General features: G+C 42.3%; 1 protein-coding gene across 22 annotated transcripts in view; it reads left to right on the top strand.

Moving 5' to 3' along the window:
* CAMK2G (calcium/calmodulin dependent protein kinase II gamma) overlaps positions 1-15,759 on the top strand; it is a 267,247-nt gene that overhangs the window by 89,666 nt on the left and 161,822 nt on the right. For all 22 annotated transcript variants that reach the window (XM_061634805.1, XM_061634808.1, XM_061634804.1 and 19 more), the window contains exon 3: positions 14,933-14,992. In XM_061634805.1, the coding sequence (XP_061490789.1) occupies positions 14,933-14,992 (60 nt within the window). The remainder of the gene's footprint in view (positions 1-14,932; positions 14,993-15,759) is intronic.

Below are 15,759 nucleotides of genomic sequence, written 5' to 3'. Positions count from 1 at the left end.
AGCAGTGCTTGTCTAGGCCAGCAAAGGGATTGAGGGGTTGAGTGACTCATCATAGGATCTTGCATCTTTTGCTGTTGCATCAGCAGTGGCCAGCTTTATTTGGTTCCTGCTGACAGTGGTTAGCTATAAAGGACTCTGAACCAAAGGGGATGTCGGTCTTTTTAGTACTTCCACTTGCCAAGCCAACCGTAGAAATTAGGACTTGTTTTTTTTATCATTAATTTTTATTCAAATTTTCAAAGACAAAAAACAAAACAAAACAAAACCAATTAAACAATAAAATAAAATGTTGACTTCCGATTTGTCACAGATCAGTTATAGGTCTACAATATATAACAATCCTGTCTCTAAAATTATATTATAAAATCACTTTCCTCCAGTAGTTATCTTAATTAATCATCAAATCTCATAAACATTACTTTATTCTTTCCACAAAAAGTCAAAGAGAGGTTTCAATTCCTTGAGAGATATATCTTTCAATTTTTCTCCAAATAAACATGTCGCTTAATCCATCTGATTCAAATCTCTTAGGCCCAATAATTTCAATAGCCATTCTTCCATTATCTGTATTAATTCCATCTTCCATCTTCAATAATCCTGTTAAGTCCAGTAATTTCAGTAGCCATTCTTCCATTATCAGTATCCCATAATAATCTTGTTGTCATAGCCATAGTCCAAATAAACATATTGATTAATCCATCTCGTCAAATCTGTTAGGTCCAATAATTTCCATAACCATTCTTCCATTATCGATATTAATTCCATCTTCCATCTTCAATAGTCCTGTTAAATCCAGTGGTTTCAGTATCCATTCATCCATTATCAGTATCCCATGATGACCTTGCTGTCATAGCCATAGTCATATAACAAGAGTCTGATGGGAATTTCCCCCATCACAAATATGTCCTTGCCATCAATTCTGAATATGTTGCTGAAATATTGTTGTAAAGTCACATCTCTGCTCTTCTTTTTTACAAAATGCACTGGCTCATCTCTTAAAAGTTTTTCCATTGTCACATATTTGTAGTTAATTCCATAGATTTTTTCTATGTCAAGCCCCATCACATCATTCCAGTCAAGAATTCTGAATATGTTGCTGAAATATTGCTGCAAAGTCATACCTCTGTTCTTCTTTTTTACAAAATGCACTGGCTCATCTCTTAAGAGTTTCTCCACTGTCACATATCTGTAGCCAACTCCATAGATTTTTTCTATGTCAAGCTCCATCACATCATTCCAGTCCAGAAAATTATCCAAGACATTGATAACTTTACCACCAAAATCTTCATTAATTTCTTCAGAGACAACGTTGAATTCCAAACAGTAAACTTTATTTCTAACATCCATAAACTCCAAATCTTTTTCCAATTTCACATTTGTTCCAATCTCCAGGGCTTGTAGCTTCCCTTTAATTTTTCTTTTCTCATCTCTAATCTCATCAAACACCTCTCTCACAGAATCTCCTATTTCTTTAAGCTCCTGCGTCATTTTGTTAAATTCAATTTTCATCTCCTGTCTACCCTGTCTCAGGGTTTGTTTCGTTATCTCAATCTCACCCATTATTTTCTGAAACATAATTTCTTCCATGGTCTCAATCACTTTCCTGGTTGTCATTCTTAAAACCACAGAAACAAAAATTATTTCAGCCACAATTGGGTTAATATTACAGGCTTGCTGACATCAGTGTAGACAATACAGCCTGCCTTATCTTTTATGTGTTCAGGAATACAAAACAAACTTAGTTCCCAACATCAAAACAATTAGTGGCGTCATGAACAAGCAGATTCGTCAAAATGAAATAGACTAAAAAAATAATAATTTTTTTTCCCCTCCTCAAAATAGAAATCCCTCTTCCGTTGGTATCTTTAGAATGCACCTTCAGGACAGCTTTTTGCAATAAAAACAAATATAAGCTTTTTCGATTTCTTTCCTCCTTAATTTCGTGAGTGAAAGAGAAAAGCCATAACTCACCCAGAAGTTCTTCACAGCTGATTCATTGACAAATCTCTTTTTTGCTGCAACAATTTAAACCAAGTGAAAAAAGACAATAGAGAGAAGGATGCTTATCTGCCTGTTAAAGTCCGTTTTTCTTTGAAGAAAAGATAAACGTGTCGCTGTAATCAGCTAGAGCTTGATGAAAGTCCGTCCGGCATTGCAGTTTGAACCTTCTCTCATAAATAAATGAAATCCAGTCCTCCCCACAAAAACAGGCTTTGTGGTTAATCTCTACGTTTCTCCCTGTCCGGGAGAAAATCTTTACCAGTCAAAAAGAACGTTTTGACTGATTTTAAAGCTGAAAAAGCTTCTTCTGAGACGAGAGCTCGACTCAGAGGCAGCACAGGCAAAGCAACCCTTCCCGGAAGTTCCCAGAAATTAGGACTTGTTGAGTTCATCCCCTATTCCATCAGTGGAGAGGGCTCCTTCCATTTCTGGAATGGGTCAAAGCCAGCATACCCCAAAATCATGCTCTTTTAAGTAACAAATGTAAATGTACTGCCTTCAAGTTGATTCCGACTTACGTTGACCCTATGAATAGGGTTTTCATGGTAAACGGTATTCAGAGGTGGTTTTACCATTGCCTTCCTCTGAGGCTGAGAGGCAGTGACTGGCCCAAGGTCACCCAGTGAGCTTCATGGCTGTGTGGGAATTTGAACCCTGGTCTCCCAGGTCGTAGTCCAACACTGAAACTACTGCGCCACACTGGCTCTTTTAAGTAACAGCCTCAAAAATAGTGGCATCTGGTGGACTTTGGAGTTGGTGGGGCACAGGATGAACATAACAAAGCCATTTTGGACTGTCAGGCCAATGGTTCTGACTGGTAGTGACCCTCCACGATGTTGTGCATGTTCCTTTGTCAGCTATACTATAGACCTGGAGACATGTGTTGTTTTCCGTGAGAGATTTGTATGTGCCGAGTTGTGGTCAGAAGGGGTGCTTCTGGTCTGAACATAGCTATTAAACCAACAAGAGCCTGCTTCACGCATTACTCATGTGCAGGGCAGTCATGTGTTGGATCAGGGGCTCTGTTCCTGGCCCTGATTCCTGATGTCACATCCCCAGACTAGGTCCACAAAATGGATGTCCACAAAATGACCCCTGTGGATGAGCAGCTGCTTGTACATAGGGGTACCCTTGGAGATGTCCATGCCCAGCATGCAGACATCAGAGACAAGGCTAGCCCAGATGTGTGCCAGTGGTGGCAGAGCCAGGAGCACCCCCTGTTCCCACTTCAACTTATGATTGTCCTATATGTGAGTAACAAGAAAATAGGACTGCTGTGACTTTCCATTTTCTCCAGAATACTGAGTCACTGTACAACCCAAAAGACAGTTGACTTCAGAGACCCTGAACCTCTCTGTGGTAAATTTGTAGCCTGTGGAGAGAATACATGGCCCTCAGTGTGTCTGAGGAAGAAAACAAAGGCTGTGACATAAAAGCCTGGAAGACCAAATAAATTATCAACACCCAGACAGAAATAAGGTATCATCTACCCATAGCTACAATGCCTGAGATGCAAACAAAGCACCTTTTCAGGTGTGCATTCAGTTAAGGACTCATGAACAGAGTTTTTTGCCTCTTTTTTTGACAGGTTGCAGTTGGAACTGTTGGTGCACAGTTTCTCCAACTCCCACCCCAGGCGGCCGCATTTGGAATACTGTGTACAGTTCTGGTCACTTCAGCTCAAAAAGGATATTGTAGAGCTGGGAAAGGGTCGGAAAAGGGCAACCAAAATGATCAAGGGGATGGAGTGACTCCCCTCTGAGAAAAGGTTGCAGCATTTGGGGTTTTTTTAGTTTAGGGAAAAGGTGCTTAAGAGGTGACATGATAGAAGTGTATAAAATTATGCATGGCATGGAGAATGTGGACAGAGAAAAGCTTTTCTCCCTCACTCATAACACTAGAACTTGGGGACATCCAATGGAGATTCAAGACAGACAAAAGAAAGTACTTCTTCAAACAGTGCATGGTTAAATTATGGGAATTGCTCCCACTAGAGGCAGTGATGGCCTCCAGCTTTGTTGGATTTAAAAGGGGATTAGACAAATTCATGGAGGAAAAGGCTATCAACAGCTACTAGCCATGATGGCTATGCTTTAACTCCATAAGAGGGGGCAGTATGCTTCCAAATACCAGTTGCTGGAAACCGCAGGAGGGGAGAGTGCTCTTTGCACTCAGGTCCTGCTTGCAGGTTTCCCATGGGCACTTGTTGGCCCTTGTGAGACCAGGATGCTGGACTAGATGGGCCATTGGCCTATGCAGCAGACTCTTCTTATGTTCTTATGATCCAGAAGGATGCCTTGTTCATATCAAAAGTCACTGAGTGGTCCAGGAGAATCAGTAGGATTTCACTCTGTCTGTCCTCTTTGCAGTGAAGGTCATGCTCCAGGTGACACAGGGAGGTGGCTACTAGTCATATACTACCTATAGGACCAGAGGTAGCATGCTTCTAAATACCAGTTGTGGGGGGAAAACAATGGGAGTGGGCTATTGGGCTCATGTCCTGCTTGTGAGTTTCCTAGAGGCATGTTGACCATACTGTTGATGGAGGATGCCAGACTAGATTATGCTTTGATCTGATCCAGCAGTGCTCTTTGTGATGTTGGTTGAGGATAATTGGTCCTATATAATAAGCTATATGCTTGACACATGTTTCTGCATCTGAAGCATCTCAAATGCTAGGGTGGTAATGTTTCTATGAATCAATGAAAAACATGTTGATCAATTAAAAATGTGTCCTTGATTAATTAGATGTATTCTTGGGGGGAAAAATACAAGTACTTATAAAAAGTCACTGAACCGATTGGGAGCAGTGATCATAGTGCTATTAAATAAAATAAATAAATAAATAAATAAATTTAATTTCTTTGTCGCCTATCTGGCCGATGGCCACTCTAGGCGACTTACAAAATCATTAAGATACAGTTGATAAAATACAGTGATACAATATAAAAACAATACATCTGCAACAACAATATTAAAACTGGGCAGGAGGCATACAGTTATAACAATTAACCCTCCCCGGATACCCCGAAGGCCTGTTGAAAGAGCCAGGTCTTTAAGGCTTTCCGAAATACATTTAGGGAAGAGGCGCGCCGGAGATCTTGTGGGAGGGAGTTTCAAAGAGTGGGGGCCGCCACTGAGAATGCCCTCTCTCTTGTACCCGCCAATCTGGCTGTTTTTGTTGGCGGGATTGAGAGAAGGCCCTGTGTGGCTGATCTTGTCGGGCGGCATAATTGGTGGCGTTGAAGGCGCTCCGTGAGATAAACTGGGCCGAAACCGTGTAGGGATTTAAAGGTCAATACCAACACCTTGAATTGGGCTCGGAAAACAACTGGAAGCCAGTGTAGATCGAACAACACTGGTATGATGTGATCTCGGCAGCGACTATTCGTAAGTAGTCGAGCCGCCGCATTTTGTATCAGTTGTAATTTCTGGACCGTTTTCAAGGGTAACCCCACGTAGAGCGCATTACAGTAGTCCAAACGAGAGGTGACCAGGGCGTGTACCACTAGTGGGAGCTGATGAACAGGAAGGTAGGGTTGCAGCCTTCGTATGAGGTGTAGTTGGTACCAGGCTGCCCGGCTCACTGCCGAAATCTGAGCCTCCATGGACAGCCTGGAATCAAGCACAACCCCAAGGCTGCGGACCTGGTCCTTTAGGGGTAGACTCACCCCACTGAACTTCAGGTCAATATCGCCCAACCTTCTCTTGTCCCCCACAAGTAGTACCTCGGTCTTATCAGGGTTCAACTTTAGCTTGTTCCTTCCCATCCATCCACTCACGGATTCCAGGCAGTTGGACAAGGTCTCCACAGCCAACTCTGGTGAAGATTTAAACGAGAGATAGAGCTGAATGTCATCCGCATTAAATTAAACATACATGTAACTGGCCAATTGCCAAGAAAATCCAACACGGTCACTTTTGACTTCAAGAGAGGAAACTTCACAAAAATGAGGGGATTGGTAAAAAGAAAGCTGAAAAACAAAGTCCAGAGGGTCACATCACTCGAAAATGCTTGGAAGTTGTTTAAAAACACTATATTAGAAGCTCAACTGGAGTGCATACCGCAGATCAGAAAAGGTACCGCCTGGGCCAAGAAGATGCCAGCATGGTTAACGAGCAAAGTCAAGGCAGCTCTTAGAGGCAAAAAGTCTTCCTTCAGAAAATGGAAGTCTTGTCCAAATGAAGAAAATAAAAAAACACAAACTCTGGCAAAAGAAATGCAAGAAGACAATAAGGGATGCTAAAAAAGAATTTGAGGAGCACATTGCTAAGAGCATAAAAACCAACAACAAAAAATTCTATAAATACATTCAAAGCAGGAGACCATCTAGGGAGGCGATTGGACCCTTGGATGATAAGGGAGTCAAAGGTGTACTAAAGAACAATAAGGAGATTGCAGAGAAGCTAAATGAATTCTTTGCATCTGTCTTCACAGTGGAAGATATAGGGCAGATCCCTGAACCTGAACTAACATTTGCAGGAAGGGATTCTGAGGAACTGAGACAAATAGTGGTAACGAGAGAGGAAGTTCTAGGCTTAATGGACAATATAAAAACTGACAAATCACCAGGCCCAGATGGCATCCACCCGAGAGTTCTCAAAGAACTCAAAGGTGAAATTGCTGATCTGCTAACTAAAATATGTAACTTGTCCCTCGGGTCCTCCTCCGTGCCTGAGGACTGGAAAGTGGCAAATGTAACGACAATCTTCAAAAAGGGATCCAGAGGGGATCCCGGAAATTACAGGCCAGTTAGCTTAACTTTTGTCCCTGGGAAACTGGTAGAAAGTATTATTAAAGCTAGATTAACTAAGCACATAGAAGAACAAGCCTTGCTGAAGCAGAGCCAGCATGGCTTCTGCAAGGGAAAGTCCTGTCTCAGTAACCTATTAGAATTCTTTGAGAGTATCAACAAGCATATAGATAGAGGTGATCCAGTGGACATAGTGTACTTAGACTTTCAAAAAGCGTTTGACAAGGTACCTCACCAAAGACTTCTGAGGAAGCTTAGCAGTCATGGAATAAGAGGAGGGGTCCTCTTGTGGATAAGGGATTGGTTAAGAAGCAGAAAGCAGAGGGTAGGAATAAACGGACAGTTCTCCCAATGGAGGGCTGGAGAGAGTGGAGTCCCTCAAGGATCGGTATTGGGACCTGTACTTTTCAACTTGTTCATTAATGACCTAGAATTAGGAGTGAGCAGTGAAGTGGCCAAGTTTGCTGATGACACTAAATTGTTCAGGGTTGTTAAAACAAAAAGGGACTGCGAAGAGCTCCAAAAAGACCTCTCCAAACTGAGTGAATGGGCGGAAAAATGGCAAATGGAATTCAATATAAACAAGTGTAAAATTATGCATATTGGAGCAAAAAATCTTAATTTCACATATACGCTCATGGGGTCTGAACTGGCGGTGACCGACCAGGAGAGAGACCTTGGGGTTGTAGTGGACAGCACGATGAAAATGTCGACCCAGTGTGCGACAGCTGTGAAAAAGGCAAATTCCATGCTAGGGATAATTAGGAAAGGTATTGAAAATAAAATAGCCGATATCATAATGCCATTGTATAAATCTATGGTGCGGCCGCATTTGGAATACTGTGTACAGTTCTGGTCGCCTCATCTCAAAAAGGATATTATAGAGTTGGAAAAGGTTCAGAAGAGGGCAACCAGAATGATCAAGGGGATGGAGCGACTCCCTTACGAGGAAAGGTTGCAGCATTTGGGGCTTTTTAGTTTAGAGAAAAGGCGGGTCAGAGGAGACATGATAGAAGTGTATAAAATTATGCATGGCATTGAGAAAGTAGATAGAGAAAAGTTCTTCTCCCTCTCTCATAATACAAGAACTCGGGGACATTCAAAGAAGCTGAATGTTGGAAGATTCAGGACAGACAAAAGGAAGTACTTCTTTACTCAGCGCATAGTTAAACTATGGAATTTGCTCCCACAAGATGCAGTAATTGGCACCAGCTTGGATGGCTTTAAAAGAAGATTAGACAAATTCATGGAGGACAGGGCTATCAATGGCTACTAGCCGTGATGGCTGTGCTCTGCCACCCTAGTCAGAGGCAGCATGCTTCTGAAAACCAGTTGCCGGAAGCCTCAGGAGGGAAGAGTGTTCTTGCACTCGGGTCCTGCTTGTGGGCTTCTCCCAGGCACCTGGTTGGCCACTGTGAGAACAGGATGCTGGACTAGATGGGCCACTGGCCTGATCCAGCAGGCTGTTTTTATGTTCTTAAAGATGGCAGTTGCTGTCTTTAAGAGACCTTCTATCCTGTGTGTTAGAGAAGGCCAACATCGTGCTTCTTCTAAGATGGTGCCTGCTTCAGTATTGCAAGCAACCCTTGCATTTTGATTATTTTTTGTTACATGTAGATCTAATCCATAGATTAACTAAAGCTCATGCAATTTATCAAGTAAAAATTCTTTAATTGGTTGAGTAGATGAGTGGTTGGGGAAGTGAAGCAGAAAGGGATCTTATATGGCCTCTTTGAATCTTTTTCTGGTCTTCCTATTTCCCCTGGAAAGTGTTGTTTTGTATTACAGTCTCCCAAAGCAGTAACAAAAATCCTCCTTAGCCATCACTTCAGAGTGGTGTGTGTGTGGCTGGCTTTCTGTATGCATGCATGTGAGGGCGTTTGTTGTGTGGTGTGTGATGGCAGGAATATTCTGATGCCGTAAGGGCATCTGACCGCAAATCTCTGTCTGGCCTTCTCTCTCAAGTTCTTTGAGCTTGGTCTGATTTCATTTGAGATTGATCACTTTTTTATTGTGACTTTCTATTTTTAATTTGGTTCACCCTTAGGGAAGTAGGAGGTGGCCAAGATGGATGGCTTTCGGTGTCCTTTTCTCCAGTCTTACTTGTGGAGGAGAAGAGAGGAACACGTGACAGCTGATTAGGCACACTGACCCTTTCATTATATTTCTTTAATTGTGTTACATAAATGTTCTTAGCTGACAGCTCTGAGGTCATCTGGGGTTTGCAGATGGCCACTGCTTTTGTATATCTGTTTGAAAATATTCCATCCCAGGCTTCCTCCCATCCTCCCCTTTAAAAAAAAAAAGCTTGCTAAGAAACTCCAGCTTGATTTTTGCATCCGGAATGAGGACTTTAGAATTGGGATTTAGTGCTGCTTCAAAATGTGAATTGCTACCACTTTCACCAATCTATTTATAAATCTATATTCTTATTGGAAATCTGTGATTTTACAGATGCTTAACTGAGTCTTCAGAGCCTTATTTTGAGCTTTCTATGAAGATAATTCTGGAGATGTACTGTATTAGTACAGGTGATAGCGTTAAGCCTGAATGATGAGGCTATGTTTGGACGTAACACTAAACCATGCTTTACATTCTTGAAATTTTTGTCTGTGAGAAGGAGATTAGGTGCTTCCATTTCTGTTTAATTTAAAATACAGTTTTTACAGTTTGTACATGTTTGAACACTAAATTGTGGTTAATCTTTGTACGGATAGTTGAAATAAGCCACCTTCCTAACCTATGATTTGACATTGGCTTTTTTTAACTATCCATAGTTGAGATTAACTACAGTTTGTCCAGGAGTGGTACATTGCTATACATTATTTATTTATTTGTGTTTTTTAAATAATACAAGTATTCATTGGTAATACTAGGATGGTTCACAACAATAAAAATGTTTCTCATAAAACAAACACATAAAAATACAAACATCACAGTAAAACCAGCCAGTACTACCGAAAGCTTGGCATTAATAAACAGCGAATACTGGGATGATAGCATGCATCAAACTAACAAAGTTGGTGCTTGCCTTATTTCGGAGAGGAGATGATTCCACAGATCCCCTAATGACTGCTACCAATGGCTTCATGTAGATGTTAAACTACATTGGGGAGAAGACTGAACCCTGCAGCACTCCACAGCATAACTGCAAGGGGGATGACGTTAATTTACCCAGCGCCACTCTCAGAAACTGATTCATAGGTAAGACTGGAAATACTGTAACACAGTGCCTCCTGTTTCCACACTCCATGGGTCAGTCGAGTAGGATATCATGGTTGATGGTATCAAAAGCCTCCGAGAGATCAGGGAAGAGCAGCAGAGTCACACTCTCTGTCTCTCTCCTTCTCCTTATAAAGGTCATCCATCAAGGCAACCAAGGTCAATTAAGTCCTGAAATCAGATTGGAATGGGTCCAGATAATCAGTTTCTTCGAAGAATGCCTGTAGCTTTACATGAAGGTCATCTTTGTTGAATGAACCATTACAGGTTTAACATCTCAGAGAATCTTTCACAGTGCTTCATTATAATACTTGACATTTAAATATTACTTCTAAGGGTTTAATGCACTTCACCTTCATTGTCATATGAATATGGCTGTTGTGAGAATTCACACAGTGGTGGCCTCGTGCCTGAAGAGTGACAATCAGAATCAATGTGTGCCCATCTCCGTTCCACTCAAACCCTACCACAGCTGCCACATCCTGCCCCAAGGGCCCCAAAAATTTATCAGAGGGCAGGTGGAGGCAGTGGGTGTTACCCAGCGCCAATGGCGAGTGTTTTTCCACCAGGTATTCTGGGACTTGTAGTCCTAGCTCCTGGCAAAGTAAGTTTTGGGCCCTTGAGGAAGGGGGAGGAGACAATAGAGCAGACACTCAATGGTTTTTTTAGTGTTTGATTGGAATACCCGAACGGCCATGGCTGCTTTGAGGCAGATGGAAGAGCAGTTGTCTCTATTATTATGTCACCATATTATTGGGGGAAGGGCTTTAGGCTCACAGTGACTTTCCCTGACTTCATGGCAGATTCAGACTAAGGAACTACCATTGGCTACGCTAGCTCACACACAGTATTTTTCATTAAAGTCAATTGATGCATCCATCTTCTAGATATCAAATAATATGCATGTACATGTGAACTAGCCCTTGCATCTTATGTTCAGAATTCCATTTAACTTGTGTGTCCAACCTTTTATTCCACTTTTCTTTAAGTAGGATAGTGAAATGGCTAACAAAACACTCACTAGAGATAAATAATTCGAAAGACGTGTAGTTAATGCCATTAAATGACATCTGGGATCCCTCTGAATCACAATATGTTTCACATTCCAAGTTGTTGAACTTAAGGTTTGAGCTTGGGTGTTTTGTTTGCTTACGTTTCACCTCTTCCTCAATATCTGAAAAGTTTGTCTCAAGTGGGCTTCTCTTAGGAGGGAATACTGTGGTTGAGAGGCTCTCATGGATAAGGCCTGCTCCCAATTCCTTGCAGATTTCCTGGCTGACTGGAATTGGTGTGGGGGCTCTTCTGCTCATTCAGATGGTCAGAGGACTAATATATATAATCTCAAGTGCCTATAAAACTAGCTGTTGTGTACAGAACACGTGACAAGCCTTGCCCAGTGGTCCCAAGAAGTAGAGAGACAAAGACAGACTTTGTTAAGCTTGGGCGAGCTCAGATAAATGAGATAAATTTTTAAAAGGAGAATGGGACTCTGAAGGTATTCCATAAGATGTGCCAGCTGGGCTAGGGTTGGCCCTGTCTGCCAGCTGATGCCTCAATCCCTGAGGAGGGGGAGTCTCTGCTACCTGTCTATGATCTTCCTGCAAAGGATTGGGCCACTGCTGGGGCTTGCTTGTCCCTCAGCAATGGAGCACTGCTCCCCTTCCCCTGTCCACCACACATGGCTGGTGCTCCTTTTCCCACTGCAGATTGCCTGCCTGCCACAGCAAGGTAGTACAAGAGGTTAGGCATAAAGGCTCTTCTCATTCCCTTGCCCTCTTCCGGGTGGTAGCTTCTTCTTGGTGTTCTCTTGCCCATTCTAGTGAGTGTGTGAGTGATTGGAAATAGACTGAGTATCCCACTACTTCCCAGGAAATGGAGGGGGAGTGGTGGCTGCTGCCGCCGCTGTGTCCTATCCAGTGCTACAGCTGCTTCTAGCTGCCCTTCCTGCCAAAGTGGGCAGGTAACCAATGGTACTAGCCTGAAGCAGCCACTGCCCTGGAAAAGACATTGCTGCATTTACTCTTGCTCTGTCCCTTGCTCACCTGAATATGTTGGCAGTTGGTCAAGGTAGCAAGGAGCAGGTGTTGCTGAAGAGAAGGGAGAGCAAGTTCCTCCTCCTCCTCCTCCTGCCAGTCCTTTGCCCTCTCCATATTTTTGGGTGAGTGAATGGGTGGGAGAGATGGAAGAAAAGAAGGAAGTACACTAGGAGAGAGTTGGCCAGGGAGCAATCTGCCAGCCCTCTCCCCCACCCTCAGACTGGAACCAGGCCTGGGGTAGGCCTTAATATAGGCATTAAGATTGATAATGTGCCACTCATATAAAAACTGTGACATACCACTTAAACTGAGTCACCAAAGATGATGCGTTCAAGACGCAACATATTTTTTTGAATTTAATCTTGGATTTAACTGTGCACGTATGTCCTTTATCATGGAAAGGTCTTGAAGCAGACCTGGGTAAAACCAATAAAACACCAAGCATAGTATTAGGAAAGGCCTTGCAAGTCTGAGATTTCCATATTTGATGGTAATTTAGCCACAGTAAGTTGCATGAACCTCACAGGTTTGTTCCCAAGCTACTAACAGCAAGCTTTGGAGATATTTTCACTTAAACAACCAAGGACTGTGGTGATGATTTTGCACCACATGGGCACCAGGAATAAATCCAGACTGGTTGGTCCCTTGTAATGAAAACCAAAGTTTAGGAACATTTGTCACAGGTGACAGCATGAGCTCCTCCCTCCAGTGCAGGAGCTAAGAGGAAACACATGACCCTCCAATGTTTCTTCTTTTAAATAAGTATTTAAAAATTTGAAATGTGCTGTCTCAAAAGCTGATATGGAAGGGGACACTCAAGTGGACTGTTTGAGTTCATTTCAAAGTCTATAATTGCAGGGCATTTCAATGGTCACATGAGCTTTTGAAATAAGCATTTTGATTGATGAACTGTCTACATTCCAAGTGAGTCAGTGGTGGGGATCCCAGAACCATTTTTGCCTGACCTTTTACAGTGCTTGATGGCTGATGCCGTGGAGTTCCGGGAGGAGTCCCGCACAACCGGAGGGAGCTTAAATTCTTTGCTTTGTGCTTGTCTGCCTGTTTTGTTGCCCAGGAGACAGAACAGGGTGGAATTCTTTCCTCCTGACCAGAAATAGTTTTCCTGTACCTTGTGACTGGAGTGCTTTCCTTATTGGTTTGCAGCCAGCTGTGTGTTTGTGTGTGGGCATGCATTTCGATGAGGTAGGTTTCAGGGAGCATAGAGGTCATGGCTCCTTGTTTTAAGCTGTACACATGGGTATCACTATACTACCCGCATCTCCTGCCTCCTGTGTCTCAAGAGGGTGTAAGGTTTCCTGGAGCAATTGCTCTTGATTTACAACTCCTGTGGTATTTCACTGGTTATGTCATGTCTGCTGAGGCTGTGAGCTGGTCAGCTGTCCATCTTAGCTGGCCGGCTGAACAGCACATGGTAGGCTTCTATCTTGTCCATCCCTGTCCAGCTCGCCTGATCAGCTGTTTGCTTCCCTACATGGGTTCCCTAAGAATCAAGTTAACTAGAAGTGTAAGTCGTTCATGGGGGCAACATGATCACCATAGGCTACAGAGAATTAGATTTTTAGGAGTTGATAAACAAGGATCCTGAGCCTTCTGCAGAACGTGGGATGGGGACATAGGCTTGAGAATCTTCTGGTAAGAGAAGGGTTTGCAACTGTACCTTGCCAATCAGTTTCATCAATGAGATTCGTATGGTTGCTGAATCTTAATAGGTCAACACTGAGAGAGAGTGCAAGGTGGCTATAATAAGGTTTTTAGGGTAGCAAGTAAGGATTTCTTCATCAAGGTGCTTGAAGTCTTTCCTTTAGTGTGTTCTGTACTTTCTAGACTCCTCCCTTCACGTGGCTGGCTGACTTCAGCTCAGTTCCTAGTCTCTTGACTATTCTGCTGTCCTTTGGCCCAATATTTTTTGGGCTTGTTTTGCACCAAGGGAATTCAGTTCTACACTCAAATTATGCAAACCATAAAAAGCAACAGGTATAATTGGCTTATAACAAAATTAAAAAACATGAAGGAGCAGATAAAATGTCACAATTTTACAATTAAAAGCTGAGGAAATAAACAGGTCTTTGCCTGCCATACAAAAAATAGCAAACTAGGTGCACATGAGCCTCCTTAGGGAGAAATTTCATAAATGGTGCCACCACTGAGAAGATCCTCTCTTCATTTGCTATCCACTTCACTTTTGATGACAGAGGCACCACCACAATAAGAACTAAGCCATTGTCTTTTGGAATGTGGAATCTATACAAAAGCTAAACACTACTGTGAGTGGTGGCTAGGGCAATTGTTTTTTTTTTCATTGGAAATGCTAGGGACTGGACCTGAGATTTTCTGCATGCATCCCCCTGGACTGGTCAGATTTGGATTCAGATCCCTTCTTAACTGCTAGTCCTAATTCTAAATCACAAACTAATCTACCTCATAGGATTCACTATGAATTGCAGAGAAAGCCCTTTGACAATGAAAAGTTATATATACATGATTTATTATTCATACTTTATTATTATCTTAATATTGAAGATACTGTGTGCGTGTGTGTGAAGCTGAGAATAAAGGGTTGTCTAGGGCTTCATCTGAGCCAGGGACTGACCATTTCATAGCTTGTGCTCTTAGTTGCTGTATAATAGTAGTCCTTGAAGTAACTGCTGCTGCAGGTTGACAGCAGTTTCCATACCAAAAATGAACTTTATTTGCACTATTTAGTACAGGATTTCAACCATCCTGATGGAAGGCAAGTTCTGGGAGGAGATTGCTCTCAGGCATCCCCTGCTTTTTATTAGTGGTGGATCTGTTGGTGTGCCTGCCTGGCTTTTGTTTAGATCAGAGCAAAGGCCTGGAACAGATAAGTTGCCAACTAATTCTGTTTTTTCTGTCTCTTTTCTCCTCCTCCTCCTCTAGATCACCAGAAACTGGAACGTGAAGCTCGGATCTGTCGATTATTAAAACACCCTAATATTGGTAAGTAGCACTGCAAATAAGGTCTTCAAATTCTGCACCTCCACAAGAACATGAAGCTTGCTAGAATTTTTCTCTCTTGGGAATGGTGAGCAAGCCCAAGGCTTCCTGGAGTGGCATTTCAGTGTCCTCTCACAACTTCTTACCTCCTTTCCAATGGCTGATGTTTCTGACTAGTTCCCCATGCATGCCTCTCTCAGCTAACTCAGCATTAGTCTCAATTTTTTCAAGCTATTTTTTAAACTACTAAGCAGGGAACTTTGTGGTCTGGCTTGTATATATTTTCAGCACCAGGCAAATAATTTCCTCTTCTCCCAGGCATTTAAATGTTCAGTTCCCCGCTGCTGCTGTGGTGGGACATCTTGTAATTGGTTAATTTAATGATGATCATACTGGTGTTAGGTGAGGCTTGCCCTTTTAAAAAATATTGTTCTGTGAAGTAGTTGGTGATCATTTTTAGTGCTTTGTTGCTTGTGTTTTTAATTTCTTTTGTAATTTCCCCCGTTTGTATTGTATCTTTACTTTAAGCTGCTTTAAGACTCTTCTGTACAAGGTGATGAGCAAATAGATAAAGAAATAATATATTCCCGAATGGCTCTGTTCTCCTGTGCTTGAGAACAGAGGCAGAACCTCCTAAACCTTACCAGTGCTCTGCTTATGATAGTCATAGCTGCTTGCTCTTTAGGTCACAATCCAACGGGCTTGCTCAATTTCCCTCTGACATGAGGTGAAGAGTCTAAAGTAGTGATGATGCAAAAGTCTCCTGCAAA

This window comes from Rhineura floridana, chromosome 7 (genome assembly GCF_030035675.1).
Source record: "Rhineura floridana isolate rRhiFlo1 chromosome 7, rRhiFlo1.hap2, whole genome shotgun sequence".
In the NCBI taxonomy this organism is placed as follows: Eukaryota; Metazoa; Chordata; class Lepidosauria; order Squamata; family Rhineuridae; genus Rhineura; species Rhineura floridana.
Note: the sequence above shows the minus strand (reverse complement) of the source record. Positions and strands in the feature narration are given on the sequence as shown.